The sequence below is a fragment of the Geotrypetes seraphini genome, chromosome 8 (assembly GCF_902459505.1).
Source record: "Geotrypetes seraphini chromosome 8, aGeoSer1.1, whole genome shotgun sequence".
Lineage (NCBI taxonomy): Eukaryota > Metazoa > Chordata > Amphibia > Gymnophiona > Dermophiidae > Geotrypetes > Geotrypetes seraphini.
Window position 1 is genome coordinate 156,256,254 of NC_047091.1, and position 14,704 is coordinate 156,270,957.

Genomic DNA, 14,704 nt, shown 5'->3' on the forward strand with positions numbered 1-14,704 from the left:
AACACGACATCACCGAGGCATACCTCGACTTACACTGGATCCCAATTCAAGCAAGAATACTATTTCAAGTCTACTGTCTATTATTTAAATCCATAAATGGTGACAGCCCAGCCTACTTGAACAACCACCTAATCCAAACTACCACAACCAGACACAGGAGAACCCAGACACCATTCACATACCCTCCAATCAGAGACATCAAACGGGAAAAAAACTGTACGATGGCCTTCTAGCCACTAGACCACCAATTCTCCAATCTACTAATCATGACCCCCAGACTACAAAACTTTCAGAAAAGAAATAAAAACCCTGCTATTCAAGAAATCCATGAAGACTAATAATAATTTTATTCTTATATACTGCCAAAGCCATAGTAGTTACGAGGCGGTTTACAACAAGAAGAGCTGGACAATCAGCAAAAATAATTACAATGAAGTCGTCGAATACATGTAGAGAGGGAGGACACAAGTAGAGAGGGAGAAAGTCAGAGTAATAGACACAGTGTAGAGACGTCGAGTACATGTAAGTAGAGTACAGGGATAAGGCATTAAGAGTTCTTGGTTACAAATCGGTTGAACAGGTTTGTTTTAACTAGTTTTCTAAAGCTAAGATAGGATGAGGAGTGCTTAATGATGTTACCAAGCCAACCGTTCCATTGGCCTGCCTGGAAAGCAAGGTATCTGCCCAGGTAACTAACATTGTATGAAACATTTCAGTCCTCTGAAGCAACCCGCTCTACTCTAACACCTCTGGACATGTCCAGAAATCCTCTTCTATAATCCGCCTTGAACTGCAATGTAATGGCGGAATAAAAATCACTAATGTAATGTAATATTCTGGAAAAGGTCATAATATGTACAACGAGGCCACAGTGTATGTGGTCATTGCTCTATTTGCACAAACACCATTTGCACAAACATCAGATAAAGAAAAAACTGCATGCATGTATAGACTGTTCTTCTAAGTCAGTTGTGTATTTGATCATGTGTCCTTGCGACAAGCTCTACGTTAGTCACATTTCCAGACCCATCAGGGTCAGAATTCAAGAACATTTAAGCATGATCCATAATGATATGGATTAGCTCATACTCTGACCTAAAGTTCGTTGTGCTTGAAGCCCCCACCCTACCCCACAGTGGACATTTGTCTCAATTGCTATGACGTAAGAAGCAACGATGGATTCATCGTTTAAATACTGTTCACCTGAATGGGCTTAACCAGGAGATGAAGTGGTGGTCATTTTTGTAATGCAGTATATTCATTTTTTCAGCTACATAGTTTTGTACAGTAGGGGGGGTTGACTATGAACTTTGAGACTACATATATTATTTTTTGTGCAGTATTTTTTGGTTTTGAGGATGTATTGTGAGCATGTTTTTTAATGGTTCAGTACCTTTTTATTTCATATTTCCTAGGCTTTACAATTCTCGTGCGGGTGGGTGGTGTCATCCATTTTTTTCTCCAATATTGATCTTGAGATGTCACCACACACACCTTTTAAAGTTTAAGGTGTGGCATTTGGCAAGGTGTCTTTTCACATGCTTGAAAATACGTGTAAATTTCACACAGGTACTCTCCATGTCATCCATTAAATTTGTTCTTACAGACTGTACTATTACTTTATATTTTCAGTATTTTTGCTTTTGACACACTTTGGTTTACAGGAATGACTTTCTGAAGTTGGAATTTTAGGCTTGTTGGCTTCCTGAAGCAGCTGTAGCGAAACTCGAGCCACGTCGGGGCAAGTGTATTGGCATGTATTGTAAATGTGCGCCAAGATTAGATTTGAAGATGACCAACACAGTTCTGTAACAGCATGGTCTTTATGTATACCATTTCAATCTATGAACACGCTTAATATTTTTTATGAAATATGTGTATTTATGAAATATTGCTTATACAGTTCGGCAACAAGTTATACAGTCTGTGGTTTTCTTTTATTGTTGGAGATTACTGACATTTTCCAATAGACTATTGAGGAGCTGATTTAAAAAATCATTCCCTCAGTTCATATTTATCTTTTGGTCATACTTATAAAATGTACACAACGGACAGTCCCTGCTTCTTGAAGCTTACAGTCTAATAAAAGATAAACAAGAAACACAGACATAGGCATATCAACACTTGGAAAGCATTCAATCAACAAACCTTAAAAGACCATCCTCCCCCCCCCCCGCCCCCTTATACAAAGCTGCGTTAGCAGCTGCCACTGTGGTAACTTCCTGAAACCTATAGAGATTTAAAGTGCTTTGGGATTTTTGTGCGCAGCTGTGTAAAAAGGGGGTATATTTATGATCAGATATTAATAAATCACTGAATAAACTACTGATTTGGGACATGTTTTTACAAAGCTATTACACAGTAACTCATATTCTTTAAAAATAATCCAATATTTTTTCTTTGCTTTCCCAGTACCATTAAAAAGATGAAGTGCACCCAGCAAGCACGCTGGTGCAGTTCTATTTCTATAATATTTATTTATTGGGATTTATTAACCACGTTTTTGAAAAGATTCACCCAATATGTCTCCATTTTCTTTCTTTTTTTAATTGACATTTGTTCTTTAAAATGGAGACAATAAAAACAAAAATAATATAAAAAAAATAAAATAGTGAACTATTTGTAGCACATATGTTTGGGTTTTATGGAACTTCTTAAGTTGCTAACTTTTATCCCCCCTTTTACAAAACCGTAGCATCGGCCATGGTGGTAACAGCTCCGACGCTCTTAGAATTCCTATGAGTTTCAGAGGTGCTAAAAACTGCGCTATGGTTTTATAAAGGGGGGGGAGTTAATGTGCTATTTCATGCTTTGTGAACAGAGTGATAACATTCATTGCTCATTTACTACCTCCATTCAAATCGCTGACTGAGATACATGCTGTAAAAATCCAGTTGACTATTTTAGAAAAAAGTTAAGTGCAGAAAGAAACATCTTTATGGGAGCATTTTAGCTCTTTTTCACAGATATAACTCTAGACACTGGTTTTGCCATCTGTTCTTCAGTAGTATCTGCTTTTGATACAGGAATAGGCAAATCAAGGATTTCAGTAACAAATATATCTGCTGTGATTTCTTTAGGAATTTCTTTCTCCAGGAAAGCTGATGCACCTGGTAAAAAACAGTAAAGCAATTAATTATTTGGATATGACATTATAAAGAGCTAGTTCGATATTATGATGAACAGTTGTAATGTTAGCAAGGGATGTGCAAACAGATGACCACCCAGGGCACCAAATCACCCTTTTGAGGAGTCAGTCTGTGAGCATACAAGCCCAAAAGAAAAGGGCACTGAAAGTAATTCTGGCTGTAGGTAAACCTTTGTCCAGTCACTGCCATATGAGCACTTTTAAACAACTAATAGCCATTACAGATGCCAAGAGCATGTGCATTATTGTTAATCAGAATTTTGTATAGTAAAAATACAGGGACCAATTCATACCTGCTCAGTGGACATAGGTGGCTTTGGTAGAGGAGAACTGTGAAGTAGAGGCACCTATAGCAACGGCACCTATAGCAACAGGCTTAAACAAATTTTTCTGCTCAAAAGTATCTAAACAGTACTGTTAACTGCCAACACAGGCTTCAAAGGAGCTCAGAAACTACTCCCCAATAAATTGAAAACATATACAAATTCTTCCCAGCCTTCAAGGGCTGACACGCATTCAAGAATCAATTTGAGAGAAGCTTAAACAGACTGAAAATTGTAAGCAGGCGCAGGAAGGACAGGGCGGGAGTCTAGAATGTCTCACCTATCTACTGGAAAAGAGCTTACTGGGGAAAGTAATAATCTCTTTTTCCAGTGCATAGGTAAGACATTCTAGATAGTAGGGATGTACAAAAGCAGTGTCCCAAACAATAGGGTGGGCTCCAGTCATTGTCTTCCGAAATCTCGTCAGAGCTAGTCGAATGGCTCTGAGCTCCATCCAGTTGATTGACCACTTGCTGAGAGAGCGTCCAATACCCCTGAACAGGACAATGCAATGTGCTCCCAAGCCCCAAAGGCTGGCAACTGTCATCATCGGGATCCAGGAGGCAATGTGTAGCAGTACACCCCTGCGTAGCAATTGCGGGAGAAACCACCAGTCTATACTTGTTTGGGCTTCCATAGCCCAAGGTAGACGGGTCTGTAAGACATTCCTGTACGGAGCCCAGCAAGAGAGCAAAGCATGCTGAAGAGGACGCATGTGCGTCCTCGCCCAAGTTACCACATCCAGTGTGGCAATCATGGATCCCAGAACCTGAAGATAATCCCATGCCAAAGGAGCCAGCCGCTCCAGAAGGGAAGAAATCTGGGCACACAGTTTATGCCTACGGGCTTCTGGTAGATAGACGTGGCACGCTGCCATGTCAAAAAGAACTCCCAGGTATTCCAGCGATTGTGTGGGTGTCAGATGCCTCTTCCTGAAGTTGACAATCCAGCCCCAGGTCTTCCAGCACCTGGAGCACCCTTGGCTAATGAGGGAGCTCTGATCAGTCAGTCATCCAAATAAGGGTGAACCTGAAGATCCATCTTCCGCAGGTAAACCACCACTACCACCATTGTCTTGGTAAAGGTCCGGGGCGCTGTCGCTAGCCCAAAGGGCAGTACCGAGAACTGGAATGTGCAAGTACATCTCTGTGAGATCCAGAGAGGTAAGAAACTTTGCTGGAGCTACTGCTGCAATAACCGAGCTCACGGTCTCCATTCAGAATTGAGGAATCTTGAGAGGAATCTGAAGATCCAGAATAGGCCTCCAATCTTCTGAGCCTTTCTTTGGCACAATAAAGTAATTGGAGTATCTGCTTGAGCCTGAGAGGTCGGGCGGTACAGACTCTATAGCTTGAATATCCAGCAAGCGCTGAACGGTGTTCTGAACCCTGAGCGCTTTGTCCGAGCAACCTGAAGGAGATTCTATGAACCAATCTGTCAGAGGTCAAGCACTGGTTGAATATAATGCACATCCAGGTAGGAAGAGCCAACCCCCTATTTTCAGATGGGCATCTGTTGGCCTGGCATCCTTAAGCCTTTCTGGCAGAGGGTGTGGAATGGGAGGTGGAAGGCTGGGAACGCCTGTAACCAGTGTATCGTCGTTTAGAACCCTGGGAAAATCTCTGCAATGTAGCAATTGCATACAGTTTGGAACGCCGTGAGACATGAAAATTAGAGCATCCAGAACCCCTGGAGGGTCTGGGTCTACTATCAGGAAGAGTCTTAGGATCCATTACTGAATCCATAAGGTCATCCAGACCTTTGCTAAACAATAACTACCCCTTAAAAGGCAGCCAAGCTAAAGTAGCCTTGGAAGTGGAATCACCAGCACATTGGCAGACCCAGACCATTCGGCAGGCAGAGAGGAAACTTTCATGAGATCATACAATGCATCTGCCATATAATCTGTCCCAGTCATCAGAAGTTAAGGAGGGGATCCACTGCCTCACTCTCCAGGGCACGCAGTCGAGAAACACAGACGCGAGCCACAAACAACATTGCTGAAGCAGCCTTGATAAAGTAACTGCATCAAAAAGTTTCCTGAGGACCACCCAGCGGTCCTGCATGTCCTTTAACACAGCACCACCCTCACTGGGTAGAGAGGTGCGCTTAGTCACCTGCTCCACCAAAAATCCACCCTGGGCTGATCCAAAAGCTGGTGACACTCCTGTGCCACAGGATACAAGCAGGACATAGCTCTAGCAATTTTCAGAGAACCCTCCAGAGAGTCAAACTGTTATGAGTCCAGAACACTCATATCAGGGTGCCATGGAAAGGTAGCTGACTGTGAGTGCACACCACATAGCAAGGAGGAAGAAATGGACAGAGCAGAGCCAGCTGAGCAGGGCCGGATTTAGATGAAAAGAGGCCCTAGGCTATTCCACTTATGAGGCCCTTTCACCTCCCATTTTTAAGTTTGTAAATTACATGAGAGATAATAAAATACATAGCCACACCAAATTGATATTCAAATAGTTATACTGTCGGAAATCAAGTATAATACACTTTTTACTTTATGTAACCGGTAAAAGACCTCAGTGTTTCTCAAAACTGAGAAACTAACTATGCCAGTAAAAATACTGTCATAGAGAAATACATCCTTGGTCTTATATTCTACCGTTTATTTTTCTGATTTTACTATACTTTTTACCTATTTATTATCATTTTTTTAAAGATTTTATAGATTTCATAGAAAAGTGAGCACTTATCTTGTTTCTTTCCAACAGAGCAAAGCCACCGCAGTAGTCATTCAAAAGTTCTAGTGCGGTAATAGTACATTAATCGTGAATAATTCCGCTTCAAACTGATTCACATAGAAATCCCAACAGGCCCTGTTTCGCCCTACGGCTGCATCAGGGGATTATCTAAAAAAAGGACAAAAAATATCCATTGGTTTACAGAAATATTTCATGCAAACCTAAAATGTAAGCATTACTTACTTTCAATTGCGAGCCACTGACGTCCTGTGACAGTAGTGGGGTTATCTATGCCATTAGTTGTCCCTGTAATTTACTCTACATAGGGCAGACTTCTAGACAAATTAAAACTAGAATTATTGAACACAGGTCTTGTCTGACCCGTGGTAAAATCGAGGCACCGATGGTGCAGCACTGCTTAGACACCAATCATAAATTTTCTGAGATGCGCTGCTGGATTATAGAAAAGCTATATCCTTCAAATAAAGGGGGTGATTTTAAAGCGTACCTCCGACAAAGAGAACAAAAATGGATATTTAGATTGAAAACATACATTCCATATGGTCTGAATGCCAGGATTGAGTGGCGCGCGTTTTTTTGAAAGAAACCCGGAAGTCATACCGATTGGTTATGTCTCCGTATTTCTTTGTTATTGATTGGTGTGGTGCTATCCGGTGTTTCCCTTTATAACCCCAGTAATACGCCGAACCGCCATTTCGCTGAGAGAAAATCATTGAAGCAGTGGCTCGCAATTGAAAGTAAGTAATGCTTACATTTTAGGTTTGCATGAAATATTTCTGTAAACCAATGGATATTTTTTGTCCTTTTTTTAGATAATCCCCTGATGCAGCCATAGGGCGAAACAGGGCCTGTTGGGATTTCTATGTGAATCAGTTTGAAGCGGAATTATTCACGATTAATGTACTATTACCGCACTAGAACTTTTGAATGACTACTGCGGTGGTTTTGCACTGTTGGAAAGAAACAAGATAAGTGCTCACTTTTCTATGAAATCTATAAAATCTTTAAAAAAATGATAATAAATAGGTAAAAAGTATAGTAAAATCAGAAAAATAAACGGTAGAATATAAGACCAAGGATGTATTTCTCTATGACAGTATTTTTACTGGCATAGTTAGTTTCTCAGTTTTGAGAAACACTGAGGTCTTTTACCAGTTACATAAAGTAAAAAGTGTATTATACTTGATTTCCGACAGTATAACTATTTGAATATCAATTTGGTGTGGCTATATATTTGAAGATATTCAGCTTGTATTATATATAAGGATTTGTAGATAATAAAATACATCATTACTGTGATATATATCAATATGTTAAATGAAACATGTTATTGGTACTAACCTTTATAAAAAATGTGACATGGATAATAAATAAAAAAAAGTCAAGAACACTTATTTGGACATTTATTCTCAGCACCATATATAGTACTTGTAACAATAACTAATCAAACATAACACACAACATTGCCCCTTCCTATGTCCATAGTGCCCCCAGTGCGTCCTTCCTCACCTCATCCCCCCTCTGATGCCCGCCTGCCTCCCATCCCCCTTCCATTGAACACCCCCCCATGCCATCCTGCCTGCCTGCCTTCCATTAAACCCCTCCACCCCCCCCCCTCCGATGCCAGCCTGCCTGCCTCCCATCCCCCTTCCACTGAACCCCCCCCCCCCGATGCTAGTCTGGGCCGCCCTGTCCTGACGGATCCACGTTTTGCCTCTCTCCCCGCGGGGCTGGGCTTTGCCCAGCTGTGTCCGGACTGACGTCTTTCCCTCCCCGATCCTCCTCCCAGGGTAGAAAAAGAAAGGAGAAGCCAAGTTACCGCCCCGTTGCGGCCGGAGCCGGTTCCGATCCCGAAGCGTAGAATTTCTCCTTATTTTCGGTTCAGTGTTTTAGTGTTCACTGTTTTTAGAATAGTGTAATTTTAATTTTGTTAACAATTTGAATGTAGGCCCCTCTTGATCTTGAGGCCCTAGGCTGAAGCCTAGTTAGCCTATAGGAAAATCCGGCCCTGCAGATGAGTGACAAAATTCAATTCCTGCAATGACTCAGAAATGAGTAGAATCATCCACAGGATCTAAGACCGCAGAAGAATCCACAGATCCTGCACACAGCCCCTTATCTCCTGCTCCGGAAGCGCTGTACCTACAAACAAAGGATCAGTAAGGAAAATAAACATCCAGGTCCCCCAGATCAGGATCAAGTAGTGCAAAAGCTGCAGCAGGCTGAGACAAGGCTGTGACTAGAGGAACCACAACACTAAGAGAAGCCGCGGAAGTGGATTGAGACTGAGTCTGAAACTCTGACCACAAAAATTTTATAAATTTCAAAAAAGTGTCCAGCTCCTGGGGCGGAAAGTCACTTTTAGATGTCTTGCATTTGCATTTACTTGGCTGCAGAGGGCCCGCAGCCTGGAGAATGGAAGTACGAGCCATGCTGAGCCCCGAAAACAAGGACGGCCACCCTGCTGAGATCCTAAGGACCCCATCCCAGCAATTTTCCAGGCAATATTTGCAGTTTTTATGAAGCAGGAAACTTTAGAAAAAAAAAAAGATCACAAAAATCCAAGCTGGCCACCGTAAAAAAACTTGCCCCCAAATCACAATATTTTTCACATTTCCCAAACAGTCAAAACGGCTATTTTAGGATTTTTCAGGAGAGGCAACACAGGGGAACATCTAAAAACCTTCAAAACTCCACTTTTCCAACCTCCCCCGATGTCTCTCACAGGCTCTTAGCTATGTACGCATTGTAACCAGACAGGATCAGTGCTGTAGCCTGCTTAGAGTTCTCTCACAATAGCTGGATGAGAAATATCACTGTCACAATCCTGGGAATGGTTCTGCAAAGCTGATTTTTGGGCTGCCAGTCAGAATGTTATGTCTGACTATACCTCCCCCCCTGCGGACCAACGGATGTGCACCGGGACAGGTGGAGGTGCGACAATGCAACCAGTACCCTGTGAGTCCCCGCTGAGCCTTCTAAGGGTGCCTAATAGCCTGCGCTTGACCCCTGATTAGCAGGAGGTGAAACCACCTCAGGGAAAGCCCTGAGCTCCAGAGAAACTATACAGGCTGGCTAACAGGTACCCAGAGGGATCGGCCTGTCAGCTACAGACCGAAGTCTCTGAATTCTCAAGCAGGCACAGCTTCAAAAATGCTCCATGCACTAAATTACCTCAAAAGCGGACAAAATTGATTTGAATTAAAAATAATAAAATGGGAAGAGCAGAACAAACATTGCTGCAGGTACATGTACTGAAGGTGGAGCTAGAGAACCCAGTGACATACAACAGAGGCATAGTGAAAAATCTGGAATGGATTCCTTCTGCAGCAGCATACGGCTATAAAGAAATAACCCTACTGTCTAGAACAGGGGTGCCCACACTTTTTTGGCTTGCGAGCTACTTTTAAAATGACTAAGTCAAAATGATCTACCAACAATAAAATTTTAAAAAACACAAAGCACATTGTACGCAGAGAAAATGTTAATTATCATTTGTATTCAGGGTTTTTTTTTCAGAGGTCAAGGCAGATGACTTTAAAATATGCAATGTCACCTTAGTAACAACTATACAAAAATAAACAAATATACCCCCTCCCCTTTTGCTAAACCGTGATAGCAGTTTTTAGCACAGGGAGCTGCGCTGAATGCCCCTCGCAGCTCCCGATGCTAAACACCACTATCGCGGTTTAGTAAAAGGGGGCCATAGTGCAAAATATAGAGACACATATTGATCACTAAATTGAAAATAAAATCATTTTTCCTACCTTTTTGTCTGGTGATTTCATAAGTCTCTAATTGCACTTCCTTCTTCTGTAAATCCAATATTTCTTTCTTTCTGCCCCCTCCCCTTTTCTTTCTGTCTCTTTCTTTCTCTCTCCTCCTGCCCCCCTCTTTATTTCTCTTTCTCTCTCCCCCTGCCTGTCTGTCTTTCTTTCTCTCTCCCCCTGCCCCCTCTTTATTTCTGTCTTTCTTTCTCTCTCTCCCCCTGCCCGCCTTTCTTTCTCTCTCCCACTGCCCCCCAAGCCATTGTACCGATTTCTCCACTTTCCCGATTCTTTTTCTCTCTCCCTGCCACCCCCTCCCCCTAAGCCACCACACCGATTTCTCCCTGCTTCTCCGAGCCAGGCCTGGCGTGTATAAGCACCGAGCCCACAAGCCTTCACCTCCAATGTCAATTCAGACGTCGGAGAAGAAGTTCCAGGCCAGCCAGGCTGGCCCAGAACTTCCTCTCCGATGTCAGAATTGACGTTGGAGGTGAAGTCTTGTGGGTCTGGAGCTTGTTTGCGCCTAACTGGTTTGGGGAGTCAGGAAGAATAAGATCGCAAAGGCAACGCAATCGACTCGCGCTGCCTTTGCGATCTACTGGTTGATCGCAATCGACCATTTGAGCACCCCTGGTCTAGAATGTTTCACCTACTGCATTGGAAAGTAGGGTTTTTTTGTTTTGTTTTTTTATATCTCAGCATAAATTATAAGGGGTATATAGTGAGATGTGTACCTGGCATCCTTTATGTGAAGTTCATAGCAGTGCCCTACTGCTCTGTTGGCATATCTATGTGGCTAGTCCATTAGAATGTTGGCCCCTCCCACATCTAAACGGTGCTGATGTGGATGTTTCTAACTTAGATGTTTTTGTGGTCAAAAATGGCGAATAAAGTTAGACATCCTTATAGGTTATGATGAGCCCCCCAAAACTCACTATACCCACCTGTCTACAACCCCCAATGGCCCTTAGAGTAGGATTTTTGGGGGGAGGGCGGGATTGGGCACATATTATCCACTATAAATCTAGTGGTTAGAGTGGCTTATGGGCCTTGTCCTCCACTCTATGGTTCACTAGCTCACCCCCCAAGACACTTGTGTGCAGCTCTACTAGGCTTTCCTATACCAGGTGCTGATGTTCTGGAGACAGGTATGTACATTTTTATTCCAATCTTTGTGGGTGTGTGACAGGGTCAGTAAATACAGGAGAGTGTGAGTGGGTCTTTACTTTGTCTCTGCAGTGGTTATCTAGTTACTTTGGATACCTTTTTGGCACTTATCCCAGTTTTTACATCATCTAACCCAGTGTTTTTCAACCTTTTTACACCTATGGACCGGTAGAAATAAAATAATTATTCTGTGGACCGGCATCAGTTCGCGGACTTGCGGTTGAATAACACTGGGCTAAGTCGTGGGCCAGACCCCGCCCATCTCTACCCAATCTCCACCCCAGACCCCGCCACCATAATAGTACTAATTGCACCTTGCACGTCCTGTCCCTCATCTGGAAGCCTTTGTGCACTGAATCACGTTGCTTTGTGCACTGAATCAGTTAGGAAGAGGGAGCTAGCTCGAAGATAACGCCACATCGATCGCACCGTGGACCGGCGGTTGAAGAACACTGTTTTGGGCCTGATGCACGTGCTGGCCCTGTGGACTGGCAGGAAATTTCTGTGGACTGGCACTGGTCCATGGACCGGTGGTTGAAGAACATTGATCTAATCCACAACGTTTAAGTTCCATCCAGGATGTCTAGTAAAACCTTAGAGTATATCCCTGCAGGACAACTAAATCTAGGTCAGCCACATCTCGTCCTAACCACTCCTACACCCATTTTAGCTCTGGGCGCACAATGGGATTCAGACGCCTAAAAAGTCCCTCGACATGTCCAAAAAATTGGTTTATCGGCACTTGGATGACCTGTCTTTTAATAATAATAATAATAATTTATTTTTTGTATACCGCCATACCCAGGGAGTTCTAGGCGGTTCACAGCAGTTAATCAAAAATACATACAGTAAAGTCATTGAAGTTAACAGTTAGAAGGAGAACAAAATAAGAAAGTGGCGGGAAGGATTGTAGGTCATAAGGGGACGGGAGAGCAGTCATAAGGTAGTAGTGAGGAGGGAAGGTAGTAAAAAGATAGTAGTGGTACAGTGCATTAAGAGTTCAGTCTGTGGAATAAGTGCATTTTTAGGTCATCCAAGTGTCGACTTGGGTGTGTTTTTAGATGTGTTTAAGTTTTGATTATGAGCCCCATAAAATCTCTAGAAAATCTTTTGAACATTTGTGAAACTGTACTTTTTGTTGTAGAGTTTCTAGGCAGTTGCTGGCATGCAATAACGATACCTATGGAATCGTAGCTTCCCAGTTCTAAGCTTCCTCCCTCTGGATTTGCACCTAGCAGGGTTGAAAGGCACTCAGCAAGCTCTTCTTCAGTCATGTGTTCACCTGGATGAAGGGAGCAAATGTATCATTTTGTTATTTTCTGACCTGGTCAATTAATTCTAATTACTTTCATCATGGAATTAAATCTAAATCAGCATGGTAATATATCTAGTTTGGGTACTGCCCTCTACTCTTTGGATATTGGAGCATGAGATATGATGATCAAAACAATCACTTAAAGTGCAGCAAACCAAAAAATCAGCAACACACAGTAAGAGCAATTCTATGACAAGATGTTTATAGTTACTTACCACCTGCGTGCATAAATGTACAGAAACTGGAACCTAAGTATGTAAGTGGCAACAACACAACTTATTCTGTAAGGGCATAAGTGACAAAGCATGTAGATGCAAAGGGGCATTCACCTAGGAGGAGCATTGAAACTTATGTGCACAGCTTGTAGAATACAATAAGTAACACATGCCTTGCCACCACAGAATGACACGGTGACACAAATCATCACTGTTCCCGTCCCCGCGGATAACTGCGGGAAACCATCTCCATGTCATTCTTTCAGAAGAGAGGGAAGAATCCCAATATGAATGGGCACAACCACTGACCCTCAAGCCTTGCATTGAAGAATGCTGGTGTAGAAGGACCAAGGTTGAGATAGACACTAAAGAATGACACCGGATGGTTAGAACATAAGACAATAAGCAATGCCATACTGAGACAGACTGAAGGTGAATCATGCCCAGAATCCTGTTTCCAACAGTAGCCAACCCAGGTCCCAAGTACTTGGCAGAAACCCAAAGAACAGCAACATTCCAGAGCTGAGATTGTGATGTCATAATGCCTCATTCTACCAATGCCTAAAAGCCAACCTCAACAATGATGTCACAATGGGTTAATTATCCTATACATGGCTCAAATAAGAATCAGAGTATGAATGGGCACAACCACTGACCCTCAAGCCTTGCATTGAATGCTGGTGTAGAAGGATTGAGGTTGAGATAGACACTAAAGAATGACATGGGATTGTTTCCCATGGTTATACGCAGGGATGGGAATGGTGATGAATTTGTTACCATGTCATTCTCTGTTTGCCACAATTAGGCATCCACCATTACACCGCATCTATGGCTGGTGTTAACAGTGGGCACCCATTTTATTTTTGATATCAGGTTATGTTCATATTCTATAACAGAATCAGGGTCTCTGGATGCCATAGGTGGGAAGAGTAGCCTGAGAATCAGGGGAACTGGGTTCAATTCCCAGTACAGCTCCTTATGGACCTGGGCAAGTCATCTAATTCTCCATTGCCCTAAGTATATAATATGTAAACGACTTTGACTGTAACCACAGAAAAGTGGTATATCAAATCCCATCCCCTTTACCTTTCCATTACAGAACATGCTCTCACCCCTTGGCTTTGGGGTACCTAAAAGGAAGCATCTTCTTACAGAATTGCCCCAGAATTGTGTCAATGTGCAAAATCTAATCTAAATCTTAGGGCTCCTTTTCCGAAGCCGCATTAGCGGCTTTATCGCATGCACATTTTTAGCGCGCGCTAACCCCTGCGCTAGTTGAAAAACTACTGCCTGCTCAAGAGGAGGTGGTAGCGGCTAGTGCGGCTGGCAAATTAGCGTGCAATATTACGCGTGTTAAACCGCTAATGCAGCTTCGTAAAAGGAGCCCTTAGACCTATATACATAATGGTGAGAACATAATCTTACTATGATAGAGTTATGGTGACAGAGCTCCCACTGGGTAGAGCTGGGGTCATATGCATTGGCACAGGGCTGATTATGTTCAGTTTACTTGCATTATCATTCACAGAAAACAAACAAAAGGCAAAAAAAAACCTAAAAACAACCCATGTTTATCAAAATCAACACCAAAAAGGAACACAGAGTGAAGAACATCAATTGATCAATCTATTACAAGTCTGAAGATAACAATTGACAGCTGTGTTATGAATTTGTTTGAAAAACTATTTAATACATTCTACATTGTTTAAGAAGGTATCATATGAAAATCTGCTGTGAAAGACAATGAAGGCCCTAATGGGCTAATGTGTGAAAAGACTGAAAACCAGAGTTAATCAGTGAGGACATTAAAATCCTAAACTTTCTAAGCATAATATATGACTATGTCCAAATGTTAAAGCCTACTGGTTAGGGCAATGGACTGACAATTATGGAAGCCAGGGTTTACTTCCTGCTTCTACCATGGATGTTCTCTGTGAGATATACAAGTCATGCTTAGAATCCCAGTGGGGGCCTTTTCTTGTGGCTATAGCTCATTACTTCGTTACGAAGCAATGGCGTACCTAGAGAGGGCGGGGAGGGAGGTCCGTCCCG

General features: G+C 42.5%; 1 protein-coding gene across 3 annotated transcripts in view; it reads right to left on the reverse strand.

Moving 5' to 3' along the window:
* Window positions 1–616: 616 nt before the first annotated feature.
* Window positions 617–14,704, reverse strand: part of CFAP251 (cilia and flagella associated protein 251) — a 171,579-nt gene continuing 157,491 nt past the window's right edge. For all 3 annotated transcript variants that reach the window (XM_033957400.1, XM_033957401.1, XM_033957402.1), the window contains 2 exons: window positions 12,303–12,404; window positions 617–3,110 (listed from right to left, as the gene is read on the reverse strand). In XM_033957400.1, the coding sequence (XP_033813291.1) occupies window positions 2,950–3,110; window positions 12,303–12,404 (263 nt within the window). In that variant the 3' untranslated portion in view covers window positions 617–2,949. The remainder of the gene's footprint in view (window positions 3,111–12,302; window positions 12,405–14,704) is intronic.